Genomic DNA, 23,215 nt, shown 5'->3' on the forward strand with positions numbered 1-23,215 from the left:
CATATTCTTTGTCAGATATTTCTACTGAAAATATTTACTCCCAGTCTGTGGCTTGTGTTTCTACTTTCTTAACTGTGTCTCTTGCTGTACTTAAGTTTTAAAATTTGATAAATTCCAATTTTTAATTTTTTTATGTTTAGAGCTCACTTTGTCCTAAGACATTTTTATCTACTGTAAGTTCCTGAAGATATGATTTAGTCTTTTCTTTTAAAAGTACTACTGTAGTTTTAGCTTATATGCATAGGTTTATGATCCTTCTTAAATTAATTTTTGTTTGTGGTACAAGGAAAATTTTGGCGTTCATTTTTACCTATATATTTATCCAATTGTTCTAGTACTATTTATTGAAAAGACTTTTCTTTGCCCATTAAATTGCTTTGTTACTTTTTACAAAGATTAATTGACCACATGTATCATTTTACTTCTAAACTCTATTCTTTCCCATTGACATTTCTTTCCTTACACCAATGCCACAGCATTTATTTGTGTAGCTTTATTGTAAATTTTGAAATCAGATATAATGAGACCTCCAACTTTTTTCTTTTTTAGGATTGTTTTTATATTCCAGGTATTTTGTATTTCTTTACACATTTCAGAATAAGCTTTTCGATTTCTCCAAACAAAGCCTACTAGCATTAGTCTACATCTCAATTAGGGGAAAATCGATTTGTTAACAATACTGAAACTTCAATCAATGAACATGGTATATCTTTCCATTTATTTCTCTTAGCAATATATGGTGGTTTTCACTATAAAAGATTTGAATACCTTCTGTTGAATCGATTTGTAATATTTTGTGCTTGTTTTATTATATTGTAAATCAGTGGTCCCCAATCTTTTTTGCACCAGGGATCAGTATCATGGAAAACAATTTTTTCCATGGACGGGGGTTGGGGGGCATGGTTCAGGTGGTAATGTGAGTGGTGGGGAGCCGCAGATGAAGCTTCACTCACTTGTTCATCGCTCACCTCCTGCTGTGTGGCCTGGTTCCACACAGGCCATGGACCAATACCAGTCTATGGCCCATGGGTTGAGGACCCCTGTTGTGAATGAAATATTTTTATTGCCTTTCCAGTTTCCTGCAGCATGTAGAAATATAGTTGATTATTTTATTTTGACTTTGTACCCTGTGACCTTGCCAAATTCACTTATTAATATTAGGAACCTAAGTCAAAACCTACGATTTTCTATGTAAAAATCGAGTCATTTATAAATGGGAACAGTTTAATGTCTTCCTTTTCAATATTTATGGACTTTTAATTTTACCTAAAAGAATTGCTGATGCTACTGTTACAGTTTTTATTTGGCTTTATTGAGATACAATTTGCACACAATAAAATCCATTATTTTTAAAAGTATAATTGAAGCGTTTTGACAAATGCATGAAATCATGTAACAATGATCAAACTCAAGATACAGAACTTTCTGTGACCACCCAAATCCCCCCAAACCTATATTCAGTCAATCTTCTACCCTTCCTTGGCCCTGAGAACCACCAATCTGCATTCTGTCACTTCATTTTGCCTTTTCTTGAATATTATTTAGAAGGAATTATATGTAGTATTTTGTATTTTACCTCTACATATATTATAAACCACAAAATTCAGTGTTATAATTTTTGCCTTAAACCATGAGTTGTCTTCTAAATAAGAGAAGAATATGAAATATAGCCTTTTTTATTTGCCCATATATCCCATTTTTGCTGTCTTTTTTTTTTTTTTTTTTTTTTTGGTATGTCTGAGTTTCCATCTTGTTTATTTCCCTACAGCCTAAAAATATTCCTTTGGTATGGAATTCTGGATCTACTGGTTTTTTTTCTTTCAGTAGTTAAATATCTTCAAAGTTAAAAAACTTTACAGATATAATTCCATTGTTTTTTGTCCTACAGTATTTTTGATGAGGCATCATTTGTCATTTGTATTACTTTCCTTTATATATAATATATTCCCCCTCCCCCCTCTTTCTCTCTCTCGGAAGGGGATGCTTTCAGAACTTTTTAAAAAATCTATTGTTGGGAGCATTTGACTTAGATAGACCTATGTGTGATTTTATTTCTATTTATTCTGTTTGGGTTTCTGAGATTCTTGAATCCGTAAGTTGATGTTATTTACCTAATTTGAGGACATTTTAACTATTATTTTTTCAAATAAATTTTCTGCCCGAATCTTTCACCTTTCCTCCTGGAAATTCAGTTACATGTAAGATATATTGATATTGTCCAAAAATTCACTGAGAATTGCTCATTTAAAAAATATATTTTTCTTTCTGTTCTCTAGATTGGATAATTTCTGTTTTTGTTAGTGCTCTATTGATTCATAACAAATTACTCCAAAATTCAGTGACTTATAGCAGCAATAATCATTTAGCTCTCAAAGTTTCTATGAATTTAGAATTCTGAATCATCTGAAATTCTGAATTGTTGGGTGGTTTCAGCTGAGGTCTCTCATGAAGTTATAGTCAAATGTTGGCTGGAGATGCAGTCATTTGAAGGCTTGATTGGGATTGGGGAATCTACTTCAATTGTAGCTTACTCTCATGCAAGCTGGTTCTTCTCCCCATCAGCATCTCCATGGAGCTGTTTGAGTATCCTCATGTCACAGCTTCCATCAGAATAAGCAATCCAAGAGATCAGGGCAGAATCTGCAATGCTTTTATGACCTTGGAAATCACACACTTTCATTTCCACCATATTCTATTTGTCACAGAAGTCAACTGTAATTTAATGTGGTAGGTAAACTCAGAAGAGCATGAATACTAAGAAGTGAAAATCAGTGGGGATGATCTTGGAGGCTGGATACCATATTCTATTTTCAAGTTCACCCACCCTTTCTCCTGAAATCTGCACACTTCTATAAACCCTTTGAGTGATTTTCTCCCCCAAATTTCAGGTAGTTTGCTTGTTCAGTTCTTAAATTTCTAATTGTGTTTTTTGAATCATTTTCATATCTCTGATAGGAATACCCATCTATACACTAATTATGACTATCTTTTCCTTTAATTATTTGAACATATTTATAATAGCAGTTTAAAATAATTTGTCCAAGAATATCAACCTATGAGTCATCTTGGGGTTGGTTTCTATTGACTGATTTTTCTTTTGACTGTGGTCACATTTTCCTACCACTTCATGTATCTAGTCTTTGTGTGTGTGTTTGTGCATGCGTGTGTGTAGACTGGATTGTTAGTGACTCCTTGGAGAGATTCTGGATTCCATTTTCTTTTTCCTGAAGAGATTTTTTTTCTTCCAACCCACAGTTAAATTTGATGGGACTCATATTTCAAACCATGTCTCCCCTGTGGTGAAGAACAGCTAAAATTTCTTCTCAGTGTTTCCAACCTTCCAGTTATTGCTTTGTCCTTTTTGCTGGGTTCCTCAGAATTTCCCACACATATGTGTAGCTCAGAGATTAGCCTATTATTTGTGCACATTTTACATGTAGATTTTTGGATACTTCCACTGTGGTCCCTTCTTTCTGGAATTGCCTCCTCAATTTTTAGCCTCTCTGCCAGGCTTGAATTCTGTTTTCTGACACCTCAAGCTACTAAGAGTTGTGCTGCCTGCAGAGCCCTCAGAGGAAAAGCTGAATAAATGTGCATCTTATTCAGAAGAGTTCCTTTCTTTCATGGGTGGCATCATTTCCAGTTTTCTGATTTTGGTGGTTCTTTCTGCACATTTAATCAACAGATGAATGGATAAGGAAGATGTGGCACATAAATAACTGTTTTTATACTTAGTTCAGAGGTTATAATTGTCATATTCAGGAAGGTTAGTCATACCAGCTACTTTGCCTTACCAGAATGGAAACTTGTCCATTTATATTTGAGTGAGACATAAAATAGCTCATTAGTAGCTTTGGGTTCCTGATCCTGTTTAATGATGGGCTTCACTGTATGGTTTTAACAAAAGCCAAGTTCCTTTGTTGGCAGGGGCGGTATCCTAATTGTCAGTATCCACAGATCCCCCTCTCCTTGGGTTGTTTAGTTTTCTCATTGAGGAATCCTCCAATTTCTGCATGGCTGAGATTGTGATAGGACAAGCCTATTTTTCAGCATCCTGGGAGCCTGTTGGACCTGGAAGTCTCACTGTTTATTATGTAGAGTTTCATGAATCCCTCTGTGTTTAATACATTTGTAGCTATACCTTGTGATCTAAGACATACTTCATTTTTTGTTCAAAATTTCCAAAGATTAAATGTGCTCTCTTTTTGAAGAGCTTAGGAAGTGTGTTTTTTGGCTGTGAGTGATAGAAGAAATGTAGAAGCCTAAGAGCTTCTTATAAAAAAACACTGAACCAATGTCTTATCCTCACTCCACTTTTAGAAAGATCTGGTACTCTAATTCCTGAGCATTTCTGGAATTCTGTGGTAAGAATTATATTTCTTCATATTGGTTTCTCCCATTGCAAATCTGGGTTTCAGGTCTACCCAGTCTTCTGAGTGAGTGACCATTTGTTCATTTGTCCCAAGATTTTAAGTTTTAGTTGATATTATTTCTTCCTTTCTTTTTGTGGATATATGCATTTGTTTCTTTTCTGTCATTTTAGGTGATATTTCATAATGAGTGACAATAAATTGCATAGATTCTATTCCTGTTCCATCTGTTTTAAAATAAATTTTTTCATCTTCAGTTTTAAAATAAACTACATTCATGAAACCAAATACCCTCTTTTTAAGCTGCAGCTAATAACACTTTTGCAAAAGTCAGTTGTAAAAAGCATAGGTGTCAAATAACTAAACCAATGTTGAATGTAAATATCAATTCTACTATCATCTCTGTATCATGAAATGGTGTTTCTCTAGCTATTGTTCCCTAAAATAGCAGGAGAAAAAAAGGCTTACCATCTCTTTCAGTGTAATATGCTTGCTTTCAACTCATGAGTTGAAAAGAATTGTGAATAAAAGAATTGCTCACAACAGACAAGTATCTACATGCAGTTCTGCCACTTCAGGACTTACCTCAAAAAGGTGTAAATAAAAGTGGCCTAGCCACTACTTCATGCCCATCCCACAACAGTCAGTGCCAAGGGAAACTGATTTAGTAAGAACTAGAATTTACTTTCAAGAGCTTCATCAGCTTGCTTTGCTTGTGTACTTGGTTTTCTAACGTGAAGATTACTGAATTCATTCTCTGAAAAGTAACAATTCATGTGAGCATTTTGTCTTCACCATATAATTCAGTATTAATTGAATTTGTATGAATCTACATGTACTTGCTATTTTTTAGGCCATTTGTAAACTGATCATATGCTAATCTTCATAGAATTACCTGTGAAGAACAGTTTCTGTATAGTTTATTTTTCATTTCCTATCAACTAGGGGTCAATTCCTATCATTAATTGGTTAGATTTAGGGGGTTTTGTTTTTGCTCTTTTTGGTTTTGCTTTGTTTTTGGTAGTTCACCAATATAGCATAAAAGCTCTTAAGGGAAAGAAATTAATCAGTAATAGAGGAAACTATTGGACCGTGTTTACTGGTGTAATCAGCAATGGGGACACACTGAGAAGAGTTTAATGCATGTTACAGGAAAGTCAGAAAAGAAAAAAGACTAAAAGTAATACCTGTGAAGTAAGATTAAATAAAGGGCTTAAAGTTATTTAGCCAGAAATGAGATATGATGTAATGTCTTTATATATACAAAGATTTATTACAGAATATAATGACTAATTGTTGTTCATTTCTGCTGAAATCTAAAGAAAGTTCAAGGGTAGAAATATAAATTATATAGATTTAACGAATACTTAGATGGATAGCCTAAAGGTTGATGGGCAGACATTAGAATGCTTGTAATGGGACACATCTCTTGGGAAGAGGAAAGAGCTTTAAATGTAGCAGTCTTCTCTGTCATGAATGATGACAAGTCCTGCTTTAAGGCAGAGGGCTGGACTAGTTGGCTTCCATAGGGCCCTTCCAAACCTGTAATTCTCTGTGTCACTTCTGTTGCTAGCCTTCAGAAGCTGGGAGTCAACTAGACATAGCAAATACCTGCCCTTCCAGGAGCTCCAAAAGTGCTACAGGAGGCAGTGCCAGCAGCAGCACGACAGCACCTACTACAATTGAAGACTTCATTCAAAGGTGAGTCAGGTCACCGTGGACCCAGGCACTTCCCTTTCCTCCAGCTTTCACTGGCTCTGGGCATAGGAGCCCTGGAGGATCGGCGATCCTCCAGATCCCAGAGGACACCCTTCCCAGCCGTCAATATAACCTTTGACAGAGGGAGGAACAAGGGATGGCATGTTAGCTGGTGCTGGGTGGGAGGGGCTCGCCACCTAGACGCGCTCAAGGAGAGATGAGTTGCGCCAACAGGCAGGTCCCTTTTTCACCATCCTGCTGGCCACCCGGACCCATGTGCTCCCAGAGCGCGCTGGGCGCTCAACACTCGGAGCTATTGTCCCTGTGCGCTTGGTCTCTTCCAGGCACCCGATTCCAGCGGGAGGTAGCATGGGATGATGCTTTGGCCCTTGTGCCTTCCCCAGTCTCCAGCATCCGGAGGCGCCCTAGCCGGCTCCACCGCAGCCACTGCCAGAGAGAGAGAGAGGGAAAAAAGGGATGGGGGTTGGAAAGGCTCAGTGGAGGGAGGTGGGGAGGGAAGGACCGAAGGGGGAGGGAACCGCTCTCCTTTGCAGTGCCTCCGCCTCTTCTCTCTCGCCAGCGGCGACTGGGGTTCTCCCTCCACACCGTCCCCCAGTTCCTCGGCCCCTTCTCCGCCCACCCTCCCGCCAGAGCGTGCAGAAAGGGAACCGCAGCCCGAGCGCGGCTGAGGGCGCCGTGGGAGGCGGCCGTGGGTGTGTGCGTGTGTTTGAAGGACGCCACCTCTCGCTCCTGCGTTCGCAGGCAGTGACTGGCGGCGGGGCTTCTCGCTCCGGCAACGGTGGCGACCGCGGCGGCGGCTTCCGGAGTCCCACCGCGAAGATGCTGAAAGTCACGGTGCCCTCGTGCTCCGCCTCGTCCTGCTCTTCGGTCACCGCCAGTGTAGCCCCGGGGGCCGGGAGCCTTGTCCCAGATTACTGGATCGACGGCTCCAACAGGGATGCTTTGAGCGATTTCTTCGAGGTGGAGTCAGAGCTGGGACGGTAAGGCGGAGGGGGCGGGGTGGCGAGCTGGGGCGTTGGGGGGCGCCCTGGACCTAGTGGAGCCGGGCGCCCTGTGCGCGGGCTCCGGCTTCTGGGGAAGCCCGCGGCGCGCAGCGGGCACTCTCCCTCTCGCAGCGACAGCTCCCGAGGATGCGGGAGCCGGCCTCCCTGCCCTTCGGTTTCTACCTGCTCTGGGAGAGAGCTCAGCACCATGCAAGTGCGAGTCGGGTCTCCCCGGGAGAGCCCAGGCCGGTGCAGCTGCTAGCAGCAGCCTGACTCTCTCCCACTCTCCCTCCTCCTCACCGGCTGCCGCTTCCCTTGCGTGACAGCTCCCACCGCACGTGGGCCCTGCTTTCCCAACTGGTGTCTTTGCTCACGATTATAGCTTGCCAGAGGGTCCTGTTTGTCTAGTTATTTTTTTTTGGTTGGGGGGCGGAAGGAGCCTCTCCAAATCATGACAGAATTATTAAATTAGATTCTTGCTCTTTCCCCTCATCAAGCTCTTCAAAGCAAGTGGCACTAGAAATTAAACTTAAACACTAGCTTCCCTGCAGAGTCTGCTCAGGAGTGAAGGGGAAATGAATCATTTAAGAGAGTTCAAGGCAGAATAATGAACTAGTGTGGCTTTAAAGAAAAAGCAGCACATGGGGTGGTAATTAGTGAGAAGAGTTCTGCGGCTCTTCTTTCATGTGCTGGAGTGATTTGTTTAAATTATGTATGCAGAAAACCACCTCCCTGGGGTTGTAGAAATGTTCCTCATCCCTTCTCTGAAGATCCAAACAGGTAGTGGTTTTGCCATGTGAATGATGCCCTGTGTTCTCATATTTTTATCCATTGAAAAATATTTTTCCCTTCCTTCCTTTTTCCTTTTTTCCTTTCTGCTATCCATAGGTAAGGGACTTCTTTTCAACACTCATTTTAGAACCAGGCCCTTTATTATAGGGAATCTTAAGATGTAATTTCAGCGTTTAACAAGTTGAAGCTTCTGTACTTAATATTTCTTTGCAATTTTATTTCCCATTCTTTTTTTGTTGGAAACAGTTTGGCTAACAGCCATTTTCTTTTTTATGTCATTGGAGACTACAGTGTGGGATTCTGGATGTTGGTACCTAGTGGGACTATGTAAGGGCCACTTTCCCCCTCCGAGTTGCCACTACTATTAATGGCTCACTGAGTACAGAAGGTGTGGAAGAAAAGCAAAACTTCTGAATGAAAATTTAGGAGTTGCCACTGTTTTAAAATGTTTCAGAATATTTGAGCATTGAATAATGCATACATAAACATCCCGTTCTTGTCAAGTTTTTCAATGTTCATCTGAAGATCTGCTGTAGTATGCATTCCCTAGTAGGTTGAAAATGAAATATCTCCTTCTGTAAGGTTTGAAGCCTGCATAATTGTATGATGAGCTGCAGTGGAACAGTGTAAACTTCTGATTAAAGTGATAATCTACTTAAAATTGATGAGTTTTAGAAACTGCCACCTAGTAGAGGAAGTGCCTTATGGTGCTCCAGGGACTGTCTCAACTCCAAATCTAACTGCTTTCTGAGTAACGTTTACCTTAGATGCTTCTAATTGGTTATGACTAACCATCAGCACACGTTATCTTTGTGATTAAGCTTTGCCCTCAGGAAGCTCAAGAAATTTCCTTTAATGTAAGGAATGGGAAAATGGGTAGAAAAATAAATAAACTACAAATTGTGTATATATACAAGACGGTAGACTTCCTAGGGAAAACCTAAGGAAGTTGGAGTTTATTATACTTTTTAAAACAGCTTGTTATGTTTTGTACTAAATTTTGGAGCGTGAATATAAATCAATTATATATTGCTAAGACTCTCACTCTGCTAGCTAATCATTTGAGTACCATGAAAATCACAGAATTAATTTTTTTTTTTTTTTTTTTAACGGGCCTCTTACTGTTGTGGCCTCTCCCGTTGCGGAGCACAGGCTCGGGACGCGCAGGCCTAGTGGCCATGGCTCACGGGCTTAGTTGCTCCGCGGCACGTGGGACCTTCCCGGACCGGGGCACGAACCCGTTTCTCCTGCATCAGCAGGTGGATTCTCAACCACTGTGCCACCAGGGAAGCCCAGAATTAAAATATTTTGAGAAGAGATTTAAAATTGTTACTTCTGTCCTCTTTTTCAGTATTCATGTATATTATTAGGTAAGTTCTCTGTAGATGGCAGAATTGGTGAGGTGCATACTTACTCCATTTGGTTGAGACTTTGAGAAATATTATCACTTCATGGTCAAAGTTGTTTTTTTCCAACAAAATAAACCTAAAACATAAAGCAACTCTGTTACAAATATAATTAGTAAGAATCTATAAAGCCAGAGAATGCAACAGAATTATAATTGTAGATATTGACTGAGTGACAAGTTTTCTTCCTCACAAGTGATAAAGTTGAGGCTCAGTCGATTGGTTTCAAATCTTTACTCTCTTTACTCCCAGTCTTGGGCCAAGTCTGCCTGCCAGTGGTGACTCTAAAGCCAAAATATTTAATTCATTAGTAACACATTTGTTATCAAGAGAAATGCCCCTAGTGTTGTGTGGTGCCATTGTAGACAGGATGTAGACAGTTCCCTCCAGATCAAGTATAGATTAAGTTATAGAGTAATCTATTACAATTACATGTTGTAAGCTAGTGACTCCTGAATTCAAGAAAATTGGACAAATGACCATTAGGGCAACATAACTTGAGGATGTATTGGGATATTTCAGGGAACAAAATTCCCAAGGCTGTAACCACTTGAATCCCCTGGATGGTACTGACAGCACCAATCCACATATAGCCATTCAGACCAGGGTAGATGAGATAGCTTTCTTTTTTCAGGATGAGGGTGAGGCAGGAGCTGAAGCAGGGGCTGAAGCAGGGGCCAAAAGGTGTTGAAAGGAATTATCTAAGACTTTCAGGCAAACTATTTTCCCAAAAACCACATTTGAAAATAGTACTATGTTTATAAAATTTGTTTAAAAGTTTACAAAAATCAAGTTTACAACAAATACAATTCTACTCAAAAAAATGAATTGGCCGTGATCCTGTTCAGGACTCCATATCGTAAAGAGTGGTTGGTTCTTTGCCCAGTGATTTGAGAAATTGGTGTTTTAAAGGTTTTTCCAAGGGAAAAGGGAGCCTCCCTCTGGTCCAGATTCTGCTGGGTGGTTTGGCAAACAGAGGGACAGGATTTGGCCTGGGCTGCTCTGTGGTGATGATTTGGCCCTGTGCATCCAAACCCATGTTCTGTTTTCAGTTATTTCTCACGTTTTGTTTCTGTCTGTTGTATGAGATTGAAAGAATGTTTGTAACAAAATCAGATGTATTACCCCACACACACAAGTTCAGGGAAGCAAATGAAAGATAATTAGGACAAGAGAATAAGAGTGTGAAAATCACAGAATTAAATTATTTTGAGAAATACGTTTGCTCTCTTTTTCAGCATAGAAATTGAGTTTTTGGAATCTTTTCTTTTTTAATTTCCATTACATTTCACTATAGTTTGTTTATGCTAATGACTTTCAGTACCTGCCCACCACCCAACTTGATTCACAATTTTTAAAAAAACTTATATAGCAACCCAATTTAAGCATAATTATATAAGATCCCTTGCTATGTGTGTTCTTGCTCAGGAAACAAATTTAGTGAGTCATATGTGTATATAAAATGGAAAAAAAAAGCTTCATAAAACATTGTTTATTCTTATTACCAGCAATGTACTCTAATATTTCCTATTCTGTGCTGTTTGATTTTATTCTAGTTCCTTAAAAATATTGGTTGAACCTACGTGATTTCACATCCCACTAGTAGGTTGTGATTCAGTTTGAAAAGTACTGTTTTAGGCCGTAAATCTGTGTATGCCAGATTAAAGTATGAATATAAGTATCTTCCTTTCGAAAGATGCCATGCAGACCAATTGGAAACATTGAGTAGTGTCCAATTTCATAGCTCTGTAAAGAAAAATCCCCCTGTCTTTCCTTCCAACATTATTGGGTTTCCCTTTTCAAACACTACTGGAAAAACTCTGGTTTCTCCACGAGGCCTGCTAAGTGGAGTGTATTCTGGACTGGCTGAGCAGTTCAGGAGGCTGGACCAGGAGCACCTTCACTGTGGAGTGGAGGAATCCAGAGACCTGAGCATGGCTGTAGTCCACTCGGTAACACGTAACTTTGTTCCCAGGTAATGGTCAGCAAATGCTTCCTGTAAGGAAGCAGCAAAGTGTGCATTTTCTGAAAGGAGGGCTCCAACCTGTGCTCCTGGCTGGGGAGAAATCGGATCCTCTCTTTTCCCCTTTCCCTTCCTTCCTTTTGTTCAAGTCCGTTCCTGGGCCATTCTTAGCCAGTGCTTCTTGGGGTCTTGGTCTTTCCCTCACACTGTCCTTTAGGGCCCCACAGCCTATCCAGCGTATCCCCACAGCTGGCTATGGATCTCCTGCCATACGCACTGCACTTGGTATCTTAAGCTCTGTGGGGGATGATGTTGGTTTTTTTTTTTTTTATCTCACTAGGAATTTAAAGTATACCTGTTCAGTCCCTCTCGTTCTCTGTGCAGCTGATTCTTTTCTCAGGCAGTTGACTCAGTACCAAGTTGGGATTGCAATTGGAAGAACAGAAACGGGCTGCACAGGCTCTTCGCACCAACACTGACTACAAGTTCTGGAAGGCAGGGTCTGTAGATTTGGCTGGTTCACTCTGTGTAATCATTGCCTGGCATACTGCTCAGTACTCAGCAGGTGCTCAACAAATGATTTTGAAGAATGAATGATAACAAAGTGGGCCAGGTACTGTGGGTCCTGATGTGATGATCTCAGTTCTAAGGACCCCAGGGAAAGGGAAATCTGGTTACCTGTTTGACATGTGTGGCCATGATCTTAATCTCACTCAGCACTGGTTTCCTTTCTTGGCAGTATTGATAACTGCCACCTCTGTAGCTTGTTGGTATTGAAAATACTGCTTTTCTGTTGGCAGAGTGCTTTGTGGCTCTGAAATGAAAGGGATTCAGTTTCACCTTTGCTATCATTTTACCACAGGCATGTCAGAATTAGGAGTTAAATCAACTTGAATTTAAAAGCATGAAATGCCTGCAAGCTATGCCAACCACTAAAATTAATACATAGTAAATGCTAAATTTGAAAATACTCTCATTGTAAAGAGCCTTAAAGTCAAGTGAAGATTATGATAGGATCATTACTTTAAGAATGCACTATTTTTCCATGTTTAAATACTGTTTCAAGGATAAAAATAACTCCTAATTTGGAAAAAAAAAAAAAAGACACAGGTGCTATCAGCTTCTAAGTTGTTCTGGTGAACTCTACTTGAAAAAAAGAAAAAAAGCAAAGAAAGAGAACGAAAACACTAACCACAAAATAGCTTCAAAGACCTTTCTTGTAAATGCTTTACCTTCAGACACATCTGTGTGGATTATGTGTTTGCAATAATACTTTTGAGAATAAAGTACTGAGTGGTAGCCAAGCAAACTGTTTCAACTACTAATTGTTATGTTGTTTTATGTTAATGATTTTTTTTTGCTAGCTTAAAAAGTAGTTCTCTTTAGACTCCCTTTCATGAAAGCTAACATCTAATAAAAAATACTGAATTTGTAAAATTTCAAGGTCAGGTTTATTCTGCAAAATATATTATTTGAGTCAATGAACCATATAGTTCAAACCAAGGAATAACTTTACATGAAGTCAATAGCAGCTAGAATCAAAGTTTTACTCAAATTGTATTAATCTTTACTTTAATTATTTTTAAAAACCTATTTGATAGTGCAGGAAAATCTGAAAATTTCATAACTCCAATGGTTTAATTAGGAAGTTAGATCTAAATATTGATGGCATAGTATTAGCATATAAAGGACATGTACTCTTCAGTGTGGTCTATTTTTAAAATTCTAATTGCTAATGGAGGGCAGTGGCTGTGTGGGTGATGTAAAATAATGAAAGGTTTGGGTGGGAGATTTTCCTCAGGAATCTTATCAGTGGCAGATCAAATCAGGACAGAGTGCTGCATAGAGGATGATTTATAACGATGGGCAAAGGGTAGTACCTGTAAAGCTTGCTCTTTCTCTTAGAGCAGTTTCTCAACTTTGGCACTGTAGATATTTGGGGCGGGATAATTCTTTCATGTGGGGCTGTCCTGTGCATTGTAAGATGTGTAGCAGTGTCCCTGGCCTCTGCCCACTAGATGCCAGTAGCAATCCTCCCCCAGCCACCCCACCCCCACCAATTGTGACTACCAAAAATGTCTCTAGACATTATCAAGTGTCACCCCCTCCTCTGTTGAGAACCACTGTCTCAGAAGCTTGAAGCTAGTCTTTTACATTATTTTCTTTTAGTTATGTAGATGGTTAACAAGGAGTTTGATGGAATAAAGTCATTTGGCTTTATTGATTATCTGCTACAACCAAATGTTTCTGACATTTTTATGTATTACCGTTGATTTCTGTTGTATATTCATACCATCTGTGCTATAATTTGCTTAATATTTTTGTTTAAATCACCTCATTTTTGTTAACCTAAATTTATTTACTGAGAATACTTACCTTAATTAAATTGAAAACCAGTATTCATCCCATAAATAGAGGCAATAAGAACAAAGCATTTTTACTAAATCATAGCTAGAAATGCTTGCCTCCAGAAGGCTCCAAGCCTGAGAATTGTTTTCTCTTTGTTAAAAAGGGAGATTGTCAAAGATTAGCAAAGTTAAAACCAGAGTGGCACAAATTGAGGTTTTCTTCCTGATGTAATCAGATGATTGAAAATAATTGAAAAGAGAATGATGTTGTCATTTTTTAATTCCTTGTTATTTAATTCCATGTCTTCATGCCACTTAATGTCCTCTCTGTTACAGGTCTGATCCTTTGAATAACTATGAGCTAGGCAATTTATGGTGTAGGGGGCAGGGTGAGGGGGATAGAGTATGAATGAATATGATAAATAAAACACTACTTGGCCTCCACATGTATAGTTTACTTGTAAGGCACCAACAATTAATCTAATATGAGACAAATAAATAAATAAAACTAATACCAGATGGAGATAATGACAATTACAGCAGTCTTTACACCAGAGTGACAATTCTGACTGGGAAGATTGAGGTGTCTTCATTGGTAGGGGTGGATCTTGAATTTTGGCAGGATTTTAACAAGGTAGAGCTTTGGTGAAGAGCATTCCAGATGGAAAATACATTCTAAAGAAAAAGGCAAAAAACCCAAAACTGTCAGAAGAATGTGGGGTGTACATTTTATTTTGCAGACTTTACAAAGCATGAACATTGTAATGACAGATAAGTTTGGGAGGGTAAGTTGATTATCAGACCAAAGAAAGCCTGTAAAAAAAAATGACTGAGTTTGTATCAACCGAAAACCAAAATTATAGATAAAGAGAAAGAAACCATTATGAGAGCAAAAGGTGCCTATAGAAGCAGCTTTGTCTTGGGCTAAAGATGTGGGACTCAGAACTTGCCACTAACTCACAATGTAGATAAGTGAGGGGGGTGGGTAAGAGAGAACTTACCATGTTGGTTGAAAAAAAAGAAAGAAAAAAGGAACCCTCCCACACTCTAGACTAGAATAAAAAGGGGAAGTGTGGGATTGAGGGGATTAAGATCAGTTACCTACACTGGGTAAAGAGCCTGTAAAGGGATAGACAGTAACTATTTTAGGTTTTGTGGGCCACAGATCTCTGTGGCAACTCTCACCTCTGATGATTGAGTGAAAACAGCCATAGACAACACAGAAACCAATGCACATGGCTGTGTTCCAATCAAACTTTATGATAGTAAAATTTCAATTTCATATAATTTTCACATCACATTCTTTTGATTTTTAAAATGTAAAAACTCTTCTTAAGTTGTGGACTGTTCAAAAATAAGTGAATGCTATATTAGGCCCTTGGCCAGAGGTTTGCTTACCCCTGACCTAGATCAGTCAAGGTAAACTTCTACTCCTCCTCAGTTATACGAGAATTTCAGGTTAAAATGATCTCGAAACTTCATTTATTCAAGGAATTACCTTTAATTTCCCTTTTAACATGTCAACCTGATATTAGCTTTTCCTGTAGGCACAGGCTTTAAATGAATTCTCATCCTTTTTCTACATCTTTTGAAACTATATCAGCTGCAGTTCTTAACCTACATAGCACATTGGCTAGCTCCAATCATCATTCATGTTTTTGAAAATGAAGTAGCTTTATTTGGAGGGTGTTTAAGTTAAATTTCCATACCATGATCAACATTCACATTCAAAGACTATTGGAGGGTCATTTGTTTTGTGTGTAATAATTAGATTTCAAGTTGCTCATTCTTCTATTATATTTGAAGTAGCAGTCATTATAAAGTAATATGCTAAATAATCAATAAAGATTTGCTTCTAATTAGTAAAGTTTAATTAATTCATTTTTCTGTTTACTAATCTATTATCTGCATGTTGAATAATCCTTCTATATGCCATACACATATGACAGGTGGACTAATTAAGGTTCTTTAAGTTGAGACTGTTTAAATAAGCATTTTTTTATGAAAAGTTATTCTTTCTTAGTTTGAATAGAGTTTAGAGCTAACTAAAACAGTCACTCATACCTTAACTACAGCAGAAGTCTCCAAAGTGGGATGTTCATATCCAGCGGGTGCATGATATAAGGGGATGCTAGAAGAACATTTTTTTTCTAATTTTTGCTTTTTAAAAATGTTTTGAAAAGAACATTACATATTGGTTCAATAGCATATGTATTGCATTTATAGGTATGTAAGTATACACAATTTGGGAGCATGTGCTCAAAACATTTTATTTGATGATTACTGGATCAAAGAATGGTAGTTCTAAGTGGTTACTGAATAAGTTTTTTACTTATATTTAAATACTAACATTTTGCTATATGAAAATGATTTTAAAGCAAATACATAGATCAAAATGCAAACAAAGAAATCATATTGCACGGTGTGACTTTGTGCAGAAAGGGGAAGTGGGCACATATGTGCACTTGTTATGCATTTTAAGACTACCCGATGAAAGATTTTGATAAGAACGTAACTGCCATTGTAACCAAAAAAGTCATATGGCAGAGTAAAGAAAAAGAGAAAAGGAATACAGTTTGCCCATCAAGCAGAGGGTTAAATGAATTTTGTTTTTCGTTGTTGTTGACCCCAAAATTCATAGGCAAGAACCTCAATTTCAAAATACCTAACTTACTTCATGGTAAATTTTGTCAGCTGCTGGCTTAAGTAGGTGACTGCATTTGCCTGAAGTGTTTGGTGGGCAGGGGTTGGAGAGTTGTGAGCATTATTGCCAGGATGCTGAGTTTAACTTGGTTAACAAATGCATTGTCATCAGTTAATTACTTCTTAAGTCATGCTTCAGGGTGATATGGTTGAAAAATTCACCAAAATTTTGGTGCAAAAATATTTTTTTAAAAAAACTAGACTAGAGATAGCACTCTGTTTAGAATGGTCTGCTAAAAAAGTAATACATGTGACATGCTCTTAACTGTTTTCTCTACTAGTTTGTGGTAGCATTCTTCCTTAAAAGTGTACTTTCTTTGATTTGTCATGATTATAGACAGAATTTGACTAATATTACAAACCAGAACAAAGAAGAGTAGGGGATAGCAAATCTGTAGATATGTTTACACATTTATTGTTACGTATAATGCAGTATTTGAATGATGATTTCTTCCCACTTTCAGTCTTCATGGACTGTTTAGTAGGGACTTTTGCTTGCATTGCACAGAATCTTGTACTTTTAATATTTTTAAATTTATTTATTTATTTTTAATTTTTGGCTGCATTGGGTCTTTGTTGCTGCTCGCGGGCTTTCTTTAGTTGCGGGGAGCAGGGGCTATTCTTTTTTCTTTTTTATTTTTTTTAATTTTTTTTTTTTTGCGTTATGTGGGCCTCTCACTGTTGTGGCCTCTCCCGCTGCGGAGCACAGGCTCCGGACGCGCAGACTCAGCGGCCATGGCTCACAGGCCCAGCCGCTCCGCGGCATGTGGGATCTTCCCGGACCGGGGCATGAACCCGTGTCCCCTGCATCGGCAGGCGGACTCTCAACCACTGCGCCACCAGGGAAGCCCAGGGGGCTATTCTTCATTGTGGTGTGTGGGCTTCTCATTGCGGTGACTTCTCTTGTTGTGGAGCACCGGGCTCTAGTCATGGGCTTCAGTAGTCGTGGCTTTGTTGCTCCGCGGCATGTGGGATCTTCCCGGACCAGGTATCGAACCTGTGTCCCCTGCATTGGCAGGTGGATTCTTAATCAATGCGCCACCAGGGAAGTCCCTCTTGTACTTTTCAGCTTGGTCTACCTTACTTCTTGTACTGTCTTGAAGGGATAGTTAGTGACTCTTTAACTTAGTGACAACCATCCATGTGGGACTTTCACAGACGTACAAAATTGTTCTTTAGTTGTGACAACTAGTCATTCCAAGTGTTATCTTTAACAGGATATAAATGCACTGCTACCTATTCATTCAAGTGAATCTTATCTATTTTTTTCAAAGCTCCCTGTTAGGACAAGCACTGAGAAAATAAGACTATGTTATTAAATGTAACAAAATTCAAATTATATAATTCAGTAAATCAGCCTGGCCTAGAGTGTTCAGTCATAATAGGCCAATGAAGATTTCTTGTGTGAGTGGAAACATTTTTAGTGGTTCCTTTGGGACTCTGAGTCCTTCCTCTCCTTTTTCCCTCAGTGTGAATACATAAGGTAATAAAAATGTTCAGTGAAGTAAACGTGTGAGTTCTGAGTGTAACCTGTATCTAGAAGCAAATTAAACACATAATAATAAACAGAGCTTGTCATGTGTATGTATGCCACATCAGCAGAGTGGAAACCTGAGGAAATTGTTAGGATAATTCACAGTAAATGGTACAGTTCTTTCACATCTTGAGGTACTGAGGAAATGGAATGTCAGGGCTGAGCTGAGGGCCCCAGGGAGCAGATGAGGTTCTGGTCCAGGCCAGGAGGGGGCAGCAGAGCTCCAGTCCCGGCTTGAGCTGGCAGGTGGTGGCGGGGAGTGATGCTCAGGGAGCCGTAGCCCAAGGGGACAGTTGGGCAAGGCAGCTACTCAGGAAAGCTTTGAGGCTGGGGCAGCAAGTAGGGCATTCTGGACAGTTGAGAGTGGCGATGAAGGAGGACTGCTGAGCCAGGCAGGTGCTAAGCCAGGAGCTGAGCTAGAAGGTGCAAGGTGCAGGCAGGAAAACAAGAAAACAAGAAGGATAAAATTGCCGCTTGATGGCTGGGTCCCTTTGGGCATAACACTAGACCTCACTAAGCCTCATTTCTAAAATGAAGATTTGTGGTAGTATATCCAACACAACGTTGCTCTGACGATGAAATTAGATCGCATGTGTAAAAACACTTAGCTCCATGGTTGGCACTTAAGCTTAATATCATGCCCCAGACAGGACACTAGGTGGAAGGTAGGGGATGATGATTCCAAATTAGGTAGCTACAGGGAAAAAACCTTAGTCCAACTTACTTGGGTCTTTTAGCATTCTGACCCCAACTTGCCTGCCAGCCTTGTTCCCCACCACTTCTAATTACCACCATGGAGTGTTTACCAGGAACTTGGTGTTGAGATTTTCCTCTTTTTTTAATATGCATTGCTAACTATTGCAATAATACAACAAGGTGATCAACACGAGCATCATTTTTCAGATGAGGAGCCTGAAGCTCCGAAAGGTCAAGCAGCTTGTCCAAGCTCACGCAGCTGGGGAGGAGAGCAGAACTGGTATTCAAGACCAGGTTGTCAGACTACGGTGCTCCTCTCTTACCTGCCATCCTCAAGGGACCCCTCATGGTCCTCATATCTCCATGGTGTTGTGTGTGAAACTCTCCTGGCCTGAAACTCCCTTTTCCTTCTAATTCCTCCAGGAGAGTCACCCTGCCCCCTAAGCCGAAGGCTTCTCCTGCCTCCCGGCTCTCATACTATGTCACACATTTATTGTCTTACAGGTAAATGCTTTGTGGCCTTCACCACCAGAGCATCTGTTCCTCAGACAGAGGAACCCCAAATCTTATCCATCTTTTGTCCCCACTACTAAGCCCATTACCAGCTGCCCTCCATAAGTGCTTAATAAGTGTTTGTGGAATAGCGAGTGAATGAATAAATATTAGAAGAATTAGATGAACAACTGCAGGAAAATGAGCACACTCTTAAATCTCTCTTCAGGATGTTTTTCCTATGCATATCCTCTGCTAAACCAGCACACTGTGAAATTACTTATTCAATGTCTTTGTGCTTCTCTTTAGAATGTAAGCCTCTGTGGGCAGGACCTCTGTCTCTTTGTTCATTATTGTGTCCCCAGACCTATTGCAATGCCTGGTGTGTAGTGAGCACTCATTAAATATTTGTTGAGTAAATGAGTCAGTTGTACCAGCAGGGCATTTGCAATTGAAAGTCCTTTGTAATGCTAGGGGCTCTGGTCTTTTATCAGGCTGCTCTGTCTTAAAGAGTCCCCTCATGTCTGAATGAACTGGGAATAGTGTGACCTTCTGTGATTAGATCCTCTCTGTTGAAGGTACTCTCTAGCCACAAGCATCTGTGCATCTATGTTTTCTTCCAGTTGAATTCTCTGGATGATTACCTTAGTTCTTTACTGTGTGTTCAGGAGATAGAGCAGCTTTTGGAGTAAGTAGGGTTCTAAGTTCCAAAGGCTTTGTAAATGTGTTGGAGGCTCCTTGAATAATTTTTTTCTTATTTTGTATTTTTTAAATGCCTAATCTCTTTTTTAGAGACATGTACTCATTATTATATTTGCTCATTTTTACTTCCATAAGATGATACGGAAAAAATCTGAACTATCTTTTTAGCCAGACCAATAATTATTCTGGAAAATGTGTATGTCCCCATCTCTATTTTTGATGACAGAAGCCAGGGAAGTATGGTGAAAGAAAGATTGTGTATAGGAGAGAGGGGGGCAGAGATGGAGCTGAGGGATGGAAGGAAGGTCACTCCTCGCCTAGGGCTATTTTTTGTTTTCTGAGTTAGCTACACCTCAACCCACAAGCACGTCTCTGTCCCTACCTGACTTCTCCCTGTTACTGTTGTCCCACAAGAGCCCAGGTCCATTTCATTTTCCTTGTATCTCCCCTTGTTATGGTCTGAATGCTTGTGTCCCCACCGTGGATTTTTATGTTGAAGCCCTAACCCCCAATGTATTTGGAGAAGGGGCCTTTGAGAGGTGGTTAGGGTTAGATGAAGTCATGAGTGTAGGGGCCCTAATGATGGGATCTGTGCCCTCGTAAGAAGAGAGACGGGAGAGCATACTCTCTCTCCCTCTGCCATATGAGGACACAGCAAGAGGTTAGCTGTCTGCAAGCCAGGAAGAGAGCTCTCACCAGAACCCGACCTGATGTTGGCGCCCTGATCTTGAACTTCCGGCCTCCAGAACTGTGAGAAATAAATGTCTATTGTTTAAGTCCCCCAATGTATTTTGCTGTGGCAGTTGAGCCGACCAAGATGCCCATGTACCCCTTCCCCCACTTTGAATATCTATCTAACTTTGGTCACAACCTCAGAATCTGCCTGCAGTGTTTCAGAAACTAACCTGAGTTAATCTAGGCTAATGTGGCAAGCAGAGCTTGAGGAAAGTGATGTACTTTTCCTTTCCCAGGTGCCCACCATTGTTCTTCTCCCAGATGTTGGGGGATGCAGTCAAGAGGCCCACTTCACAGGCAGTATAGCACGGCCTTGGCTTTATCTAGGAGCTGCCTTCTGGCATTACCACCTTGGTATCCACTGTGCATCCATATCCATACCTGTTGGCTTTCCAAGTGCCCGTGCCTGCCAGCTCCCAGCATATTATTTCCTCAGCAGCTGGCACAGGATTTTTTTGTTGCCAACTAGAAGCTCAGCTATTAAAAAATAAAACTTGGCCCATCTTGAGAATCATATGTTTCCATCAGAACTTGGATCTGCATTCTGGCACAAGTCATACAGTCATGCACCTCTCTCAGGACCAAGAACCCAGTGTTCCTCTGGGTCTCTGACCACACTTTCACCTGCTTATTCCAAATGCAGTTTCCAACCTGGAGTAACCTGTGATGCTTGTGATTTGTTGAGCACCAGTTTACCAACATTTACTTGCTCTTTTTGAATTTATTAACTTGTTCAGTGTTTCTTTAGCACTAGATTGCCTTCTCTGATAGTTTGTGTCAGTTTTATATCTTAAATTGTTAATTCTCAAGAATCAGGTTCATGCTTCCTCAGTTAATGAGAAGCTAACAAACAACATGGAGGCATGGAGTAAACACTGCATGACTTTGCATGAGCTTGAGGCAGTCCAAGAAAGGAGATGTTAATATTTATAAATATCTGACTGCTGTTCTTTTGTATTTCACATACTGAAAATAATATGTGGTATAACCTTAAGGTTTTCCATATCTTCAGACAAAAGGACAGTTGGGGCAGTTTAAAATAACTGCTGTAGATGGGTCTTTCTGTATAATTTTTACAGTTTGCTTTTCTTATAAGCAGAGCATTAAAATTAGAGAATATTAATCATTTTGTAGCTTCGAGATGTTATTTGTGCCAACTTTAACTTTGTCATATATTTATTAATTTTTTACTGAGGATAATGCATTCTTCACTGGAAAGTTAAATAACCAGACCCAGAATCACTGCAACTTGACTGTGATTCAGAAATAAATAGGAGAGTCCAGGAAATCATTTAAGATGTTAAAAAAAAAAACAGATGTGATTAGGAATATTTTAAAGCAGGCTGTAGTCTGTGTACATTGGTAAAAACATATCACATAAAAAAGGAGCGGCTGGGCCCGTGAGCCACAACTACTGGGTCTGCGCGTTTGGAGCCTGTGCTCCACAACGGGAGAGGCCGCGATAGTGAGAGGCCTGCGCACCGCGATGAAGAGTGGCCCCCGCTTGCCACAACTAGAGATGGCCCTCGCACAGAAATGAAGACCCAACACAGCAAAACTAAATTAATTAATTAATAAACTCCTACCCCCAACATCTTAAAAAAAAAAAGATGGTCCACATCAAAAAAATCTTTAAAAAAAAAAGACTTCTTGTATTAAAATGACAAGAATATATTAGAATATATTTCTCGGGCTTTCCTGGTGGCGCAGTGGTTGAGAGTCCGCCTGCCGATGCAAGGGACACAGGTTCGTACCGCGGTCCGGGAAGATCCCACATGCCGCAGAGCGTCTGGGCCCGTGAGCCATGGCTGCTGAGCCTGCACGACCGGAGCCTGTGCTCCGCAACGGGAGAGGCCACAACAGTGAGAGGCCCATGTACCGCAAAAAAAAAAAATAAATAAAAGAATATATTTCCCTAACTTGGTACCTGACTAGTAAAATAAAGTTTGGTTTCATCATACGTTTCTTTAGTAGCTGCTGTTAATTGTCTTAGTCTCTTTTCTGGTGAAGGGATTTCTTTGAAGCACTTAAGAAACAAATGAATAAACTTTGAGAAAGGTGTTAATGAGATACAAATGGCTACGAAAAAAGGGGGAAAAAATAGAGACCAGATGACTTAGGAGGTGTCTTACTGACTGTCATTCAGGTAAGGGGTATTAATTCTGGAATGGCCCTCTGTAAAGAAGGTGATTAGATATCACAATCCTAAGTGATTGGATATCACAGTCTTGAAATGTCTTCTGATTCCAAGATTCTGAATATGAGTTGGCTATAGGCACTCTGAGAATGAAAATCAGGGCTGCAGGCCATATAAAATGAACCCATGACTCCAACAGATATTAATAGAAACCCCAGTGGCAACTATGGTGTAAAAATACGTTCCAACTCTGGTACCTATTAGCTGTCTATTGTTAATTAATTTTTTAAACTGTAATGAGCTTCATTTTCCTCGTCTGTAGAATGAAAATACTAGTGCCTTTCTCACAGGATTATTGCAAAGATTTTAAAAAGACAAATTATGTGACTATTAAGCAAAAAAACTATGTACATACTGCATAAGACTTTTTATTTTAATAATAATAATAATTTTTTTTACTATTAACTCCAGACTTTATTTGGATTTCATCAGCTTTTCCATTAATGTCCTCCCTCTCTTCCAGGCTCTAATCCAGGCAACCACATTGCATTTAGTTGGCATGTTTCCTTGCTGTCTCTGATATGTGACAGTTTCTCAGTCTTTCCTTGTTTTTCATGACCTTGACAGTCTTGAGG

At 39.7% G+C, this 23,215-nt stretch overlaps 1 protein-coding gene across 2 annotated transcripts in view; it reads left to right on the forward strand.

Moving 5' to 3' along the window:
* Positions 1-5,917: 5,917 nt before the first annotated feature.
* The window catches only part of CAMK4 (calcium/calmodulin dependent protein kinase IV), a 211,176-nt gene continuing 193,878 nt past the window's right edge, over positions 5,918-23,215 (forward strand). The window contains exons 1-2 of one of the 2 annotated variants that reach the window (XM_059062179.2): positions 5,918-6,071; positions 6,831-7,069. In XM_059062179.2, coding sequence (XP_058918162.1) covers positions 6,909-7,069 — 161 coding nt within the window. In that variant the 5' untranslated portion in view covers positions 5,918-6,071; positions 6,831-6,908. Of the gene's footprint in view, positions 6,072-6,337; positions 6,433-6,830; positions 7,070-23,215 lie in introns of those variants that run through there. The other variant, XM_067031433.1, reaches the window with a different exon arrangement.

Source organism: Kogia breviceps, chromosome 4 (assembly GCF_026419965.1).
Source record: "Kogia breviceps isolate mKogBre1 chromosome 4, mKogBre1 haplotype 1, whole genome shotgun sequence".
NCBI lineage: Eukaryota > Metazoa > Chordata > Mammalia > Artiodactyla > Physeteridae > Kogia > Kogia breviceps.